Genomic DNA, 16,090 nt, shown 5'->3' on the forward strand with positions numbered 1-16,090 from the left:
AATGGAGCCGTAAACCCTCCTGTTTTGATGGCTGCATTTTTTTTTTTGCACCCTAACTGGTTTCTTTTGGATGATGCTTTCAGAACTGTTTCACAATAACCTAAGTAATTTTAGAATTAAAACAAAATTTCAATACCATTTTAAATTTTTTAAAAGTTGGCTGACCTTAGCTGTACATCCTGAAACCGGTACTATAAGATTGATTGCACCTTTAGTGCTAAATAATCTGAACTTTTTGCATGCTGATGTGCATTTAGGTTTTCCTGGCTGCAAAGTTTTGAATCACTGGGTTCATGATAAGCTGCAAATTAACATAATGCAATAATTTCATCCTGCAGAGGCATGAAGTTCACTGTGTCTAAAAACAAATTGACTGAGCAAGATGGATATTCTGTAGATGGGGATGGAGGATAAGAGGGCGAGGATATGAGTTTTGTAAATTATGAGTGATAAAAAGAACAGTTGGGTTTTTCTGCTTAGCTTGTCACAAATACCACAGAATATTAAGATCTCAATCACTTTAGGAAAGCAATATGTGAAGAACAGTGACTTGGAAACCTACACATTTCATGGGACTTTTGTGTCTGTCAGGGTTCATAATTTTATAATCAATTAAGGCATGCATAAGGCTCCTAATTGTGTAACCATGCTTGAATGGTGCTTGAAATTCTTAGAAAATCATGGAACAGGTTCACAGACAAGAACATCTTATTTAGCAAGCAGCTTTAATATAACATCAAAATGCTTTCATATTACTCTGTCTTTCTAATATTTTTTGTCCTTTTACTCCAGACTTTTCAGGTAGCCACCAGCCAGTCAGTGGCAGTGATGCTGAGAAAAGAACCTCGGTCTCTCACACAGACGGCACGTACATTTCAACCACATACACCAGAGGAGGAGAAAGGACTCTCCTGTCTATCTCCAACAGCAGCACCTCTGCTGACTCCTCAGAGAGTTCCACCTTTTTTTCTGAAATTTCCAGCCCTTTTGATGCCTCACAATCGTCTGTGGCTCATGACAGGCAGACTAATGCATCAAACAGAAGCAGTTTTGTTGAACCATCTACGGAGCCGTTGATGGTGCACCCTTCCAAACCATCAACATCTTCTTCTACAGGCAGCATAGAAAATGTAACTCTATTCAACACTGCCTCTGAGTTGCTGACCACTGACAGATCCTCTCTGTCTTCATCAGCATTTCCAGCCTCTTCGTCACTGTCATCACTGCAGCACTTGCTGTCATCAACACCACCACCAACTCATCTGTTTACGTTGTCAGAATCACCTGAGCCCCGCTTGCCCTCTGTGATGGCATCTTCACCCCCTCTGCAGGCTTTGCCATCCTCCTTGCCCACTTCCTCCTTGCCCTCCCCATCTTACTCGTTGGCATCTTTACTGTCTGTGTTTTCATCCCCCTCATCCATGTCGCAGTCCAGTGAGAGCGATCAAGCAAGTACCACTGTGGCTACGGTCAGGCTGGATCCCTCCACAGCTGCCACAGCCAGGAGCTCACCCAGAGAGACCAGCAAGCCCAGTGTCACACACCAGCCCCAAAAGAGCACCACCTTCACTCCCACCAGGTCACCTCTCCCTACGGAACCCATGGAGCTGCTTGGTGGACGCGTCGTGTCCGTGTCCGCTCCCGTGACAGTAACAGAGACTGCCTTGCCTAGAGATGCCACCACCCATGGGGACAGCTCTGGGAAGGCAGCACCACTGCTCACCACAGCTCCACAGGCTGGTCCAACAGATGCAGCCCTTAGTCCCTCAGCAAGTGCAGCAAATGAGGGCAGCATTGTCCCCACAGTGGCAGTGACCACGGTGAAGCCTCCTGTGCTGACAACGCCGTCCGGTCGCCGGCCCAGCCCAGGTGAGGCCAGCACCATGCAGGACCACAGGGCCCAGACACCCACTGCCACTAAGCACAGTTACACCACTGGTAAAAGCACAGAAGCCATGGGTCCCACCACTGCAAAGCCTGGTAAAGCCACTGAGGAAAACATCCCTGTTACAAGTACCTCTGCAGCACCTCCAACCATCAAAACTACTGGGAGCATTGCAACGACTTTGGCTGCTGCCAAACCAACCACTGCTCCTCTGCCAAGCAGCACAGTCAGGCTGAGGACATCACCTCCAGCCACAGGTAATGTGTGCAATGACTCTCACCAGTGGTGGGGCCAGGAGCAAGCAGGCAGGAATTCCTGGGTCCCACTTCAGGAGTTTTCAAAGAGCTGTGTGTCCATGCATGTGTGACAAGTCTGTTGTCAGCAGGATTTGAGGGCAATAACTCGTCTCTGTGTTGTTTTTTTTTAAGCTAAGGGTTTAGCAGTCAAATTGAATGGGTGAAATAAGGGTGAGCACTTTGATGAGCATTTCTGATAAAAAGATTAAGCTGAAATTTGGCTGTTTTGAGAAAATAAATCTGATTGGCCTTACAGGTAAGCACAGGATGCACTTTATCTATTGTTATTGTTAATCCATCAAGAAATATAATGATTGATATCTGCCTTATTATTGAGAAAGTACAGTTGGCCAGCACTTGGTATTTTGTTGAAACTGCTTCTCATATTACAACCTATAGTTGTTTTCTCCCCACCTCACTAAATATTAATCTTCTTAGGGGCCTGATGCTTCTCCTGCTAGTCTTGCTGAGAATGTTGTTATAGAAATTTATTACCACTGCCAGTCTCCTTATTTTCTCAAGTAAATACATTTGCTGAAGTCTTATAGAAAAGGAAATTGACTTTGTGTTTGAAGTTCACAGCCTGGTCATCATGCCACTGTAGGATATTGTGTGTGCTAAAGGCATTAATCTCAGTGAAATACTGGCAATAATATGTATTCCATCCAATAATTAAGTATTTAAAGGTTATTTCTAAGGCTGATTGGTTTTAATTATAGCTATAGCTTAATGCAAAAAAATTTCTTTACTGGAATGATTTTTTAATTGAAAAATTAAGGTAATGCATCCTTTTTAGAAACTGATTCACACTTTTCCATTCACCAGAATGCAAAAGATCCTTTTGCTGTCTTGGTCATGGTGCTTTGTCCATGGTCACTCACTGCCCTGAGAGTGGCTGCCCTGGTCTCTGCTGTACAAAGCACGAGCTGAAGGATGGCAAAGTGAAAGCCATGGGTTTAAATCACTCCCACTCATTTCTGGCTGCTTAGATTAGAGTCACCAAATCTGCTTCTCACTGATGCTGAGGTAGCTGTGCCAGGCTGGTCCAGGCACGAGGTTGCATCGAGTGGTGTGTCCCAGGGCAGAGAGAGCTGTCAGGTCTGTGTGGTGCTGTGGGTTACTGCAGTGCCACCAGAAATGCACACATGGGTTTGGTTCTTGTGCTTCATGCTGTAACCACAGAACCTGTGCTTCCTGCCTCTGCTGCAGCACTCAGCAGCCGCAGCCACAAGATAGGTATGAGTGGGGTGTAAGATGTCTAAGATGTCTTGCTGGTCTTGTAGAGCCTTGTCACTGACAAGTCCCCAGCCCTGCCTATGGCCTGCCCTTGTGGGTGTGTATGATGTGTGTTTGTGCTCATCTGAGTCACAGATGCAGCAAGAGGAGCTTTTTTGACCAGGACATCTTTTTTCTTTTTTTCTAAGAGGAAATATTGGATACGTTCTTCAGAATATGCAGTTTGAGTTGTTTAATCTACAAAGCATCTGAGATACTGTCTTTAATCCCCCGAGACACCATTTTATTACAATGGTGTCTGCTCCCCAAGCTCTTGCTGACCCAGCAGGAAGGGCACTGGCAGTGGTGGCACAGGCAGGAATCACTGCTGTGACCATCCCCAGGCTGGCATGGAGGAGCCCTGGAGAAGGAGGTGATTGCAGCCAGGGCTGCCTCCACCATGACTGGGTAACCTGCAGACTGGATCAGTGCTCAAGCTCTGCCCTTGGAGCTGAGAAACAGGGCTTGGATGAAAAGGACAGGACTTTGGTCAAGCAGTCCATGCCCACATGTCTGACTTGGGCTGTTGAGGTTCCTTCTTTGGTTTTCTCATGCATAAACTGTTGGGTTGTTTGTCTTTGGAAAGAACCTTGAGATCTTCTGATGAGCAGTGCTACAGATCAGTTGGATGTTCAAATTAACATGGATCTGTGCTAGACCTCAAGGGCTTTTGAATGAATATTCAAGTGGTTTATATTTATTCTTTCAGCTCCAACAGAGTAATTAGGAACAGCATAAATAGTAAGTGCAAATGATGCAATGAAGCATCTGATAATGCTCAAGGAGTCACAGATGGGGAGCCAAGTTCATGTCTTTTAGCCCAGCAGCTGATGATTTTTATGATTCTGTAAGTATAATATTTTTTGTTGTTTTGTTGGTTTTTTTACTTTTATAGAGGTGGATAAATGTCTTTCCAACCCTTGTCCTGCACTGGCCACCTGCAACAACACCCATGGCTCCTATATCTGTCAGTGTCCTCTTGGATATGAGCTGGAAAAAGGAAAGTGCAATTTAGGTAAGAAAACGAAAGTGAAAAACCAGGGATGGAAATAATTATCTTTAATGTTCTAAAATAAATTGACTTAGGCTCAGAACTAGTTCAGGAGCTTAGTGTTCCTCCCAACCACCTCTTTTATCAGAGCCTTTTAGTGTTTATACAAGTGTGGTGTCTAATGCCTGTTGTGTTGGGCTGCCTGGGGAGCAGGCAGAGATATCTGAGTTCTTCTTAAAAACTCAGCAAGGGAGCAGTGGGCTCAGGCTTGTTAGTAAGGACAGATGTGCCCCTTCTGCTCCTGATGTGTTTTAAAACCCCCAAAAAGCATCCAGCAGCTTATCAGCCCTGCAAACTCTGGTGGAGGCACTTGGCTGGGGAGAAGTGAGGGGGGCTGTTGTGTAACCTGGCTTCAGTGGGATCAGCCATGTGTGGAAAGCTAAGCAGCCGTGGTGAAAGTCTTTGTGAGATCAAGGTCTGGTTTCAGACCTTTAGCATTTTTTGAGCAGCACAGTTATTAGCTGGAACTCAGGTTCTGACCCCTTCCTTTCTGTCAGAGGACTCTCAGTCTGAAGGACTTACAATATTCCAGTGTAAAGGGGAAATTGTTTTCATAGATTTTCTTTTGACCCTTAATCAACGAGGATTAGAGGCATGGAAATTTTGCTAAGGAAGCATGGGTGAGGTGTCCCTGAAGAGTGTTTTGGAACATTTCTTCAAGTTGGAATATGTCAGCTTCTAATTTAGAGACTTGTTTTGATTATGCCTTGAACTGGAGTATGGACAGATTATATAAACACTGTGAAGGTGATTCTCATCATAATTTTTGTCTGGAGCTGTTACATTAGAGATGTCTGATATACAATTTGTGGTGAAGATAGGTTCAGTGGATGGGAAACAAATGGGAAAGAATTGAGGACTTTATAATGTTATCTGCAACTGTATTTGTTTTTCTGGTGGAACATAAAGCTGGAATTCTGAGTTCTCAGTTCCACTGAGTATCTCCTGACACTTAATACAAGATTTAGGGGTATTATCTCTGCAAGTCTGGACAACTCAGATTATTGCATTCTGCTGCTGTGAATCAAATATGAATCTAAGCACAGAAAAATGCATCTTTTGGACCTCTTTTCAAATGTCATTGCTCATTCTCTCCAGCAGTTTGAAAAATGAAAATATCCTTTCTACAGTGCTTTATTTTGACTTGCTGATTTGATTTCCTTCCATTGCAGGGAAAAGTAAGAGATTTGACATAATTTGACCCCCAACTATCATAAATAGCTTTGGTACCTGATACTGTCTTCCTACTAAATTTACCCATCTCTCTCTGTGTTCAGGGATCTATTTAAGTTAGTCTGTGCTTCTGCATGAAATGTATGAACACTGAAGTGAAATGCTGTCTGTTCAGCAGCACTGAGCTCTGGAATTTGCCTGGGACTGTGGGAACATTGCAGCAACCCTTGGGAAAAAAACCCAAGGCTATGACTTTGCTTTATTGGGGCAGTGACTCTCAGATCTGAGTTTTCTGAATGCCTTGTAAAGGGATTTTCCATGCAAACAGCCTCTCATGTAAGGCAGATAAAACCACATCTACACATGGCACAGAGATGTGTTCCAACTAACTTGTCTTATTCTATTTTTTAGTGAGAATATTTATTGGCCAGGTTCCCCTGAAACTTAACATCACCCATGGGAAGTACACAGAGCTCTTCCACGTGGAGAGGGAGATCCTGGAGGTGGTGAGTGTCCTTGCTGGGACATGGGCAGTGCTGGTGGCACAAGTCCCCTTCACTCCTCTTATGATTGTCACATTTCCCAGCCATTCAGTTTGAGCCATGTGGCTCTTGCTCAGTTGAGAGCCAGTGCTGGGCAGGCTCTTGGCTTCCCCAAAGGCTGTGCCATCAATAGCTCCAAAGAGACCCATGGGCTGGGGGTCATCTGCACATCCCTGTGCAGTTCCTGTCCAGATCTCTGCATGCACAAGCTCATCCTGTTAGTGGTTCCTGGGATGGGTGCACTTCATTCCAGCTCTTTGGAGATGGATTTGGAGATGCTGCCAAAGGAAGGTGGTGCTGGGTGGAGTCACTGCGATGCTGCCTGCACAGCTTGTGCTGGGGAGTAAACACAAACAACTGCACAGATCCAGGGTCAGGGAAGAGCTGCAGTCTCCAAGGGTGCTGCTTTGAGGCTGGCCTTGCACGGGGCTCTCTCCCTGACCTTTGTGATCATTACACAGCACGGCGACGGGCAGATGCTCGTGTCAAAATCCCCAGGGCTGTGCAATGGTGACTTTGTCCATCCTTGAGTGACAACAGGGCAGTGCCTCTCTCTTATAGAGCAGATAAACCTCTGGGATGCTCAGAGCCCCCTTGGTCTCAGCAAGCATCTCTGGGAAACACAGGGGATGGTGTCAGTGACCCAGCAGGACTGTCCCATGCTACATCCCATGGGGCTGCCTCCTTCCATCATGCCCTGGGCACTAACAGCTGCTCTCTCCCTCCTTGCAGCTCAATGCATCGCTGTCAGGCTTGCCAGGATACCACCATTCCACAGTTAAGGCAAGCAGGTAAGGCTAAGGCTGCCAGGGGAAGAATGAGACACTTGAGCATTTGTGATCTTCACCTTGAGAGCCACACGCTCCATTTTGAGTCAGTGCTTGATGCAATCCAGCCTGGCAGTGGTACAGGCCATGAGGAATGCCTGACCAGCCTGCCAGGCTCACCTGCAGGTACTCTCCTCCTGCCCTGAGCAGCTTGGGGATGGCCTGCCCAGGAGGGATTTATGGCTGGTTCCAAAGTGAGCTACCAGCATCCTTTCCAGCTCCATATTCTCCTCTCTGGGTATTGGTTAGTCCTCGTTTTAAGGTCTGTCACAGTGCATGTGTCTGTGGTAAGCATCTCCTGTATTAACAGCAGTTCTATGTATGAGGTGCTAATGATGACATCAAACTGACCTGTGATACTCAGGGCTGTTTTTTTGGTTTTTTTTATTAGGGAGGCAAATTTTGTGCACGTTTCAGTGCAATCCACGTTCTCTTTAGCATCCAACGTGACTTTCTTCGATGTTATCAGCAGTGTGAAAAGCTACATTCGAGCTTGCAAATCCCCCACTGAAGCCTGCCAGTTCATATCAAGCCTGAAATCACTCCACAGAGGTAAATAGCATCTGGAAGGGCTGTGGCAGCAGGGGAAAGGGATGTTTTATTTGGCTCCTTTTATAAAAGGGGGACAACATTTTGTCATTTGGAAAAATCCCTCTGTATCTTTTTATCTTGCTTAAATGGGAGTCATCTTAAGAACCTCCCAGTACAAAAGGGATGCAGATACCAAGCCTTATCTTTTCCACATGTGTGAGAAATCTGCCTCTGTGAAAATTTGTGCAGCACAGGATTAGAGACATTGTAGGGATGCCTTTCATCTCTGGGATGTGACACTGGGCCCAGCAAGATAAAAAAACTGTAACTCTTAATTTCACACGTGTGGCCAGGAGCCAGGGAAATGGTGTGAAAGCCCAGAGACAAAACCCTGCTGGTGAGCTCAATTAGAGCTGCTGGAGGCTGCACAGCAAGCCCTGCTCTCCTGCCTGCCCACTTTCAGTGCTGCAGGTTGTAAAATGGTTCACAATCAGTGAGAACTGTGATTTCTTACTGAATGCTCCATCTGCCCAAGGGCGGTGTGGGTACAGCACAGAAAGATGTGGGGAAAGACACCAGTGACCTTCTCCAGGTGGACCCCAATGCTGTGCCCTGGCATCTCCCAGCTCTCACCTCCTGAGGAAGGGATGGAGGAGATTTATCTGTGAGAGATTCCTGCAAGGAAACTGCTGCACGTGCTGTTTTGTGACTTTTGGGTTCGAGGCTTTAAGGTTTGGCCTCAAGGCGGATGAAGGGTGGCAATGCTTAGCCTGGCTTTAGTGGGAAACCCCCAGTATCATTTTGGCAAAGTAAACATGCAGATGAGAAGTTCAGTTTATACTTTTATTGCAATGTATTGTAACAAATTATTTTTGTAACTTATACATAATGTGCTGTATTTTAAAGTCATACTCAGCCCATGATTTGCTTTAAATTATTTGGGTAAACCTACTTGGATTATACTTACCCATTACCTCTGATACAGTGCTTCTGTAAAGTCAACTTCTAACTTGAAATAAGCAGAGTAAGAAACAAATTATATTCCTGTGTAAGTACCTAAAAGAAAACATGTCAGATTAAAAAAACCCTGATCTAGCAAGGAAAGGTTTATAAAAGGAGAATGCCAAACAAGTGACATGTTTTCCATAAAATCCTATTTCTCACAAATATTTATTAATTCCATTTAGTCTGACCTCCCAGTAAAAATGTAAATTTGATGTCACAATTTCCATCATTTATCCACAGTTTTGCTGAATGCTCATTGTAACAAATCTGACTTTGTAAATTAAAACACTGCTTCAAAGTAATATAAATGAAAGTACAAATTTTTTGTTTGAAAAATGGAAAAATCCAGTGCTTAGTACTGAAATGGAAAAGAATTGGTTTGGTGTAATGTTTTGCTTGATATAAACTTAAAAATTGATTTGTTGAACTGTGTCAGGGGATTAATGTGTTTGAGCTTGAGCCAAACCAGATTTCTCTTTTTCATTTCCCCTTCTGCTTCCAAACTGAAACATTTATTATTCACCCCCTCTATTTGCCTGTGCAAATGATGGTAGATACACAAGAAATGGTGACACAGGGTAATGTTGACTCCCTCCTAATGGAACAAATATTACTTAAAAAAAAAAAAAAAAGTGATTAAATCAGCACATGAACTGAATGGGATGCCTAGGGAAAGCAAATGTGCATAATGGTGGGTTCAGAGAGAACCATGCTGATGTTGGCCACTCTTCCCAACAGCTGGCAGCTTGTGCAGACAGAAGGACCCTGAATGTGACAAGGAAACTTCAGAATGCACCGACTTTGATGGGGTTGCTCTCTGCCAGTGCAAAAGTGGGTACTTCAAATACAACAAGATGGACCACTCCTGCAGAGGTACTGCTCTTTATGTGGTGTACTTTGCCCGGATTTTCCTCAAAGTTTTTGTTGCAGTGGAAATGAGTGTGTGCTTGTAGTGCTGTGCCTGCAAAACCCTCGATATTATGAATAAATATTAGCAGCTCAAGTTTCTTTTATTTAGTTAGGGGGCTTTTCAGCAGACACTGAAGACACAGTGTCTCTCTAGGAATAATATTATCTCTTTCTGGAGCCTGCTGTGAGTCTCAGTGATTGAGGAGAGGGAGAAAGGGGCCTGGCTGCTTTGGGCTCCAGTTCAGTGGCACAGAGCAGAGATGACGTGTGTCTCTGCCTGTTTTGATTTTGTCTGAACTCTCAGTGAACTTAGGGGAAGTGCTTTAAACTCAAAAGCTTATATTAATATATCATCAGTATTTTAAAAATTTGTATCTGAAAATGGTTATGAATTTGTTTTTCAGGTGAGTTCCAAATAGAAATTTTAAGCTTAAAGATATTTTAATGGTATTTTTTAGCTACTCCTCAGATCAAGAAATCTAGTTTTGCTGCATTTTAAACAAAGTCTTTACATGCCAATGTTCAAAATGACTTCTGGAGAATCAGGGTGTCCATTCCCTAGTTTGTGGTTGCTGTAAGGCTTTTCTGATGACATATCAATAACAATTGCAGTAGTGGTAATATATTGCTTCTGGCACTGCCTGCTGGGTTGCTCTTGAAATAGGCAGAGATGTTTTGTCAGTTCCAAATCTGAGAGTGAGAAAAATGTGCCTGGAAATAACTCATGTGCTATGGGAGGGACAGCTCATAGATGGGCATCTCTGCTTGCCAGGTCATGGCCCTGCCTCTCCTGCACTCTGTGGCTCCTTTGTGACAAAACCTTTCTCTCTGTGTTTTCCTCCTTTCCCCATATCTTGTATGTTGGAGGAAGGATTTCTTTTGGGAAATATTGAGCATCTCCACCAACCCTAGAGAGTCAGAGAGGGGCCTATGTAGTGAGTGAGGAGCTGAGCTGAAACTTGAGAGATTTTTACCCAATTCTTGTTCCATCATGGAGTGTGGGGACCCAGGGAAAGTTACTCCATTTGTCTTGTCCATGCCTCTTGCCAAGCAGTGAAGATAAATACCTGAAAGGCTGTGAGGCACTTGGGTGTGATGGTTGCACAGGGCTAAGAGATCTAAGACCTCGAACGTATGATTACTCCATACTTGAGAAACTTATTTGCTGTGGAAAATATGAAAACCTTATCTGTAAACAGTGAGGCCTAAATGCCACCTTCATCTCACTGCTGTCAGTAGGAAACTTCTTATTGATCTTATTGAGGGTGTCTGAGGGACAGGGCTGATGCTGGATTTAGGCAGCAGTGCAGAGGCATGAGGGCAGCACTGGCTGCATGGTGCCACTCTCTGACAAGATGCCAGATTTTCATTATCACTTGTGCCCATCTGGGCAAGCCAGGTGGTTGGGATTTTTAAAGGCTTTTCAAAAGCCAAGCTATGGCCCCCATTTTGATATTCAGGGCTATTTTGCTGATAAATATAGCATACAATATAACAGCCTCTTTGAAAACCTCTGCCCTTTTAGTGCCTAAACAGGAACCAAGGTCTCGTGAGCATCCGACCCTCATTGTGGGCTGTGAAAATGTGGTCTAGGAGCTCCAATTATAGGATTTGCAAAGGGGGAAATGGCTATTGTGCTGCCCTGTCCGGTCTCCCCCGTGGGAAGGCTGGGAGAATTGCCTGCATTGACCCACAGGATTTGTTCTGTCTTCCTTGAGGCATCTGTCCCCAGGGACATGCTTGGGAAAGCAAGCCATGGGCCAGGGAAGGGTTGGGTCTCTGAGCCACAGGAGGTCCAGCGTGTTGGCCAGGGTACCTCTTGATGTGCTGTTCAGTGTCTCTGGGTTGCTGCTGATTTTCAGCTTCTCAGTATCTTCATGGCTATTTCAGTACCAGAGCAGCAAACCCAATGTGGCAGCCTTTCAAGGGCATGCTATTTTTACCAGTACAGAGTGTTTCTGGAGTGAAGCAAGGAGCAGCAAAGCAGGTTTCCAAAGAGACCCCTGAGTGTCTTTTGGGAAGGCAAAGGCATCCTAGGTTGAAGAGCACAACTCAACAGCTTTGCTTGGCCCCTGACCCTTAGGCCTTTCCTCTGTTCCCTGCTTGTGTTTGGAGTCTTGCCAAGTGAGTATGACAGTGAGAGCTCTCCTGGGAATGTGTTCAAAGGAGCAGCAAAGATGCCAAAGGAGAAAGCAAAGTGGCAGGAAAAGACACAGGGAGGAGAGGAAAATACATAAGCACCAAGTTTTTAAGTAAGACAGAGAAATGCATATTCAGGCTCTTGCTCTTCCTCTTTTCTGCTCCCATATCCCCCTGACCTGAGAGCTGTGTGCCAGCGAGGTGCCAGGGCTGTCCTGCCCATGGCACTGCTCCAGGTGGATGTGCCTCACACACATTGCTGAGCTTAGAGTGGGCTCCAGCACCTGTCTGCCTGCTCCTGCAGCCTTCCCAGCATGCAGGGGGTGGGCTGGAGCTGGGATACACAGGGCTCTGTGCCCATTAGAGAAGGAAACTCCTGTGAGCTGTGAGGGGATGCTTCCCTCCCTTCCACTGCACTTTCTGTTACTGCCCAATCCTGTGGTGGAATGTTCACTCCATAATGTTTTCAGTCTGCTTTTGTTAGCAAGGGAAAGGAGCAACCCATCCAGTCTCCTCCTTTAGCTAATGCCCCAGTGAGATGAATGAGCCAGGCAAGGATTCTTTGGGATTTACTATCCTTGCCCTGGCTGTTTGCTGACTGGGGCTCTTAACTCTTTCAGTTACCTCTGCTCTCCTCCTTTACTTCAAAGAAATCATCTTAGAGGGAGCAAAATATACCTGGTACAAAAAGCATCACAGTGTGATGCAGCAGGGGGGGCTGTGTAATGAGCTTCACCTTCCCCATCCTCAGCTCTGGAAAAATAAATGGAATGAGGGAGGTGGTGGTGGAGTAGTGGGGCCACATAGATCAAAGAAAGGTGTGCGAGACCAGGTATTGTGGGCATCAGCCTCCCACCATCACTGGTGCCACTTGCTACAGCAAGTCTGTGTCTGCAGCCACAGAAGTGATGTGAGTGCCGCAGTCTTCTGTGTCCACACATCCTGAGGATGTAAATTTTGTTATCCCTGGGCTTGCAACATCTATTTCTGGGAATTAGAAATCAGAAGGGTCAAAGAGAACCTGTGAGCGTTCAGAGAAAAGCTGCAATAATTAGGGAGACTCAAAGATCTCAGTGGCCTTGGCTTTATTAAAGATTAAGGAGTGATTCGGTGGTGAGGAGGAGAAATCTGATCATATAACCTTTTCCAATCTAATAAGTAAACATCCAAAGTCTGGAATTTGACACTGGGGTAATTCAGACCAGAAAGAAGGTGAATGTTTTTAATGGCTGAGGAAAATTAACTTTGCGAGCTTCTGACCCAGTGCTGTGGTTGATTGTCTGTAATTGAAAATATTAAAATCAGTCTTGGGTGTTTCTTTAAAATGTAGCTTCAGTCCAAGTATTTGATTTGAAACTGGAATTAAATTTAGGGAAATTCTGTGACAGTTTTAAGCAAAACTGTTTGATGGGGAAAAAATCCACAAGCATTTTTGTTTTCATTGAACAATTCCCCATGGAATATGTGCTACAGGGCGTTTCCAGACCCTCGGGTGATGTCTTGCAGACCCCCAAGGGCTGCTGCCTGTGCTAGCTCTGGCTTGCCCCTCTGTCCAAAGTGACTCTGTCTGTGTCATTCCTGCCCAGGCCTTTGAGTGACCACCTTCACTGCCTCTGTGAAAGGCAGCAGATCTGCCAGAGCTCTGCTGGGACTATTGCTGAGAAAAATAGTGATCTTACCAGTATTTTGAACCTTATAGTTGTGCATCCTGTGTATCATCCCCTTTGCTGTTCATCAGAAGGGTGGTATAATTTCCTCAGATAATTTAGGATAGCTGTCCATAAGCATGGAAATTATTTTATTTTGAAGTGATGGTTCCAGTTTTTCACCAACATTTTGCACATAGCAGTTTTCCGGATTATCTAGACCTAATAAATTAAATTTCTATTGAAAAATTTTCTCTTCATATAGTAAAATATAATATCTCAAAATTTGATTTAGCTGCAAATTTGAAAAATCTGAAAAAAGGTGACATGAGAAAAAACAACATCAGCATCCCACTTTGGGTTACCCTGACTGTGTTTGCATAATGTCTTATTGCAGTATTAACATTTAAATGTAATTGATAACATGTGCCAATGCTAAAGTAGCATAGTTTAAGTGAACTTTCAAAATGAAAACTGGAGGCACTTGCACATTTTTTGCTTTGCTGTTTTGTGTGAAGCAGCACAAGTGTGCAGTGAGTTTTCATTTGGGCAAGAAGCTCTGCTGGGAATGCCAGCAGCCCTCCCTGTGCCAGGCTCCAAACTGGCTCCTCTTGGGAGCCCTGAAATGGTTCCATTAAAGTCAGCAGGAGGTGTAATTTACCCTATTCACCTCAAGTGCCCGATGTTTTGCCCCAGCCTGAGGACATCCAGCCGCCCATCCAGCGCACGGCGGTGCAGCCGGGGGCGGGCGGGTGAGGCTGCGCTGGGAGATCCCTGCCGGCTCCACTGCGCGGTGCTCACGGCCCTTCCCTCTGCTTTCAGCCTGTGAAGATGGATATAAGCTGGAAAACGAGACCTGTGTGAGGTATGGTGACTGTTCTGCCCTCCTCCCACCCCACCATCCTTGCTCTGGTGACCTGTTGGCACAACTGAGCTGCTGAAACTCCCTGTTGTTCTCTGTTCCCAGCTGCCCCTTTGGCTTGGGTGGATTCAACTGTGGAAACCGTGAGTACCAAATTTCATTCCTTTCGTTTTCTACAGTGTCAGAAATAGGAGATTTGAAACAAATAATTGCAAGTGACTGTGTCTAAAGTGCAGTAGATACACACTACTTTTTTCAGTGCTTTTTGTTCCTTCATTTTCTGTTAAAAGTAATTTTGTGGACCTTCTTTTACAAGGCTGACTTAATGTCATTTAAGAAAAGGAGATCTCCTTTCCCTGTATGGTCTGTCAGGATAGCACATATAGTGGGCATTCTTGAAGCTAGATATTTGAAGGTGAATCCATTTGAGTTACTCTGATCTATCAGTGAAGGCAATCTATTCCTTAGGGAATCAAGAACTTGTTTCTATTTCTTAGGGCTATATTGCTTAGGGGAAGGGGGGAAGGTGGGAAATAAGCAGCTAATCCCTTTGCATGGGGACTGTGGGTATGTTACACTGGGGTTTAAACCACACTGCTGTTTCTGAGCCTCTGTCTCTCCTGTCTGCAGCCTATCAGCTGATCACGGTGGTGATTGCAGCTGCAGGAGGGGGACTGCTGCTGATCATGGGCATTGCACTGATTGTCACCTGCTGCCGGTAGGTACCGCTGCCAGCCCGCCTCAATGCCACTGGATTGCACCACACCCAGAGTCCCCCGTGTGAGCTCTTAAGGACTAAAACATAGCACAGCTAAGGACCAAAACATAGGTGAAAACATAGGCTAAGCAAGTGGGGTAATCTGAGATACAGAAGTATCACACTGTGCTTTCATTTGGGGAATTTTTAATTTTTTTCCCCATCAGCCAGGCTAAACAATGGACTGGGTGTTTCTTAAAGGTACACCTGGAAATCATGTCCTCCAAAGATGGAGAGGCAGGGGAGTCGTTCCCAATGCAGAGCTGTAAGGCTCTGAAGCCAGGAAGCAGACCTCAAAAGTGCAAGCTAAGTAGAAAGGAGCAGTTTAGGCAACAGGAGAGGTTACTTGCTGTTGCTCAAGTGGTGTTTGAGTGTATTTAAGGCTATTTTCATCCATCTTTATGGACAAGTCCTGCATGTGCTCTCACTGTGTTTGTCTCTCCCTCTCACACACACACTCACACACATACACACCTCATTCCCATACAAGCAGGTGGCTTTGGACATGATGTGTTTGCCTAGTAATCTCTATTTCCTGATTCATGTTATCTGAAAAGGGATGCCTTGCAGTAACACCTTCTCCCTGCTATTCCAGTCCCCAAATCTAGGATTTCAAAGCTCTCTGATAAAGTTAGCAACTGGATTTGTCAGTAATACCGATGTGGCAGTGGTTTGGTTGTGCCCATGTTACCCCATATTTTCAGCCAGGGGAATGCCAGCAAACCCCAGCCAGAAGATGAGGTGGCCCAGAGTGCAGATCTCCACAAGGGTGGACTGATCTCATGAGCCTTGGCCGTGGGCAGTGTATGTAACTTCCTGGAGGATACTCTCCTTTGACCTGGAAATGTCACCAAAGTCCACACATTAACCATTATAGTCCTGGAAGGACATTTGGTGTCAGTCAGGCCAGCTCCTTGCAGGTCTTCCTTCTTAGGAATTAACATAGTTCCTACAAGTGCTGTAGTTAATAGCATGGGGACTTCCATATGTTTTTCTTCCTCCATTTCCATGATTTTTCCATTGACTTAGATGAACACACATGTTTTCAAGAGACAAGGGGCATAGCTGGAACAGGAGGGGTTCAAACTGAATGTAGGGAAATACTCTTTCACCAAGGGAGCAGTAAGGCAGTGGAACAGGTTGCTCAGGGAGGTTGCCATGTAACTTTGGAGATTTCAAGTCCCACCTGATA

General features: G+C 45.0%; 1 protein-coding gene across 5 annotated transcripts in view; it reads left to right on the forward strand.

Annotated features, from left to right (window-relative positions):
* Positions 1-16,090, forward strand: part of HEG1 (heart development protein with EGF like domains 1) — a 51,787-nt gene that overhangs the window by 26,640 nt on the left and 9,057 nt on the right. For all 5 annotated transcript variants that reach the window (XM_063161687.1, XM_063161690.1, XM_063161689.1 and 2 more), the window contains 9 exons: positions 793-2,142; positions 4,352-4,471; positions 6,092-6,186; positions 6,955-7,013; positions 7,441-7,601; positions 9,324-9,458; positions 14,102-14,144; positions 14,247-14,284; positions 14,772-14,859. In XM_063161687.1, the coding sequence (XP_063017757.1) occupies positions 793-2,142; positions 4,352-4,471; positions 6,092-6,186; positions 6,955-7,013; positions 7,441-7,601; positions 9,324-9,458; positions 14,102-14,144; positions 14,247-14,284; positions 14,772-14,859 (2,089 nt within the window). The remainder of the gene's footprint in view (positions 1-792; positions 2,143-4,351; positions 4,472-6,091; positions 6,187-6,954; positions 7,014-7,440; positions 7,602-9,323; positions 9,459-14,101; positions 14,145-14,246; positions 14,285-14,771; positions 14,860-16,090) is intronic.

The sequence above is a fragment of the Melospiza melodia genome, chromosome 8, assembly GCF_035770615.1.
Source record: "Melospiza melodia melodia isolate bMelMel2 chromosome 8, bMelMel2.pri, whole genome shotgun sequence".
Lineage (NCBI taxonomy): Eukaryota > Metazoa > Chordata > Aves > Passeriformes > Passerellidae > Melospiza > Melospiza melodia.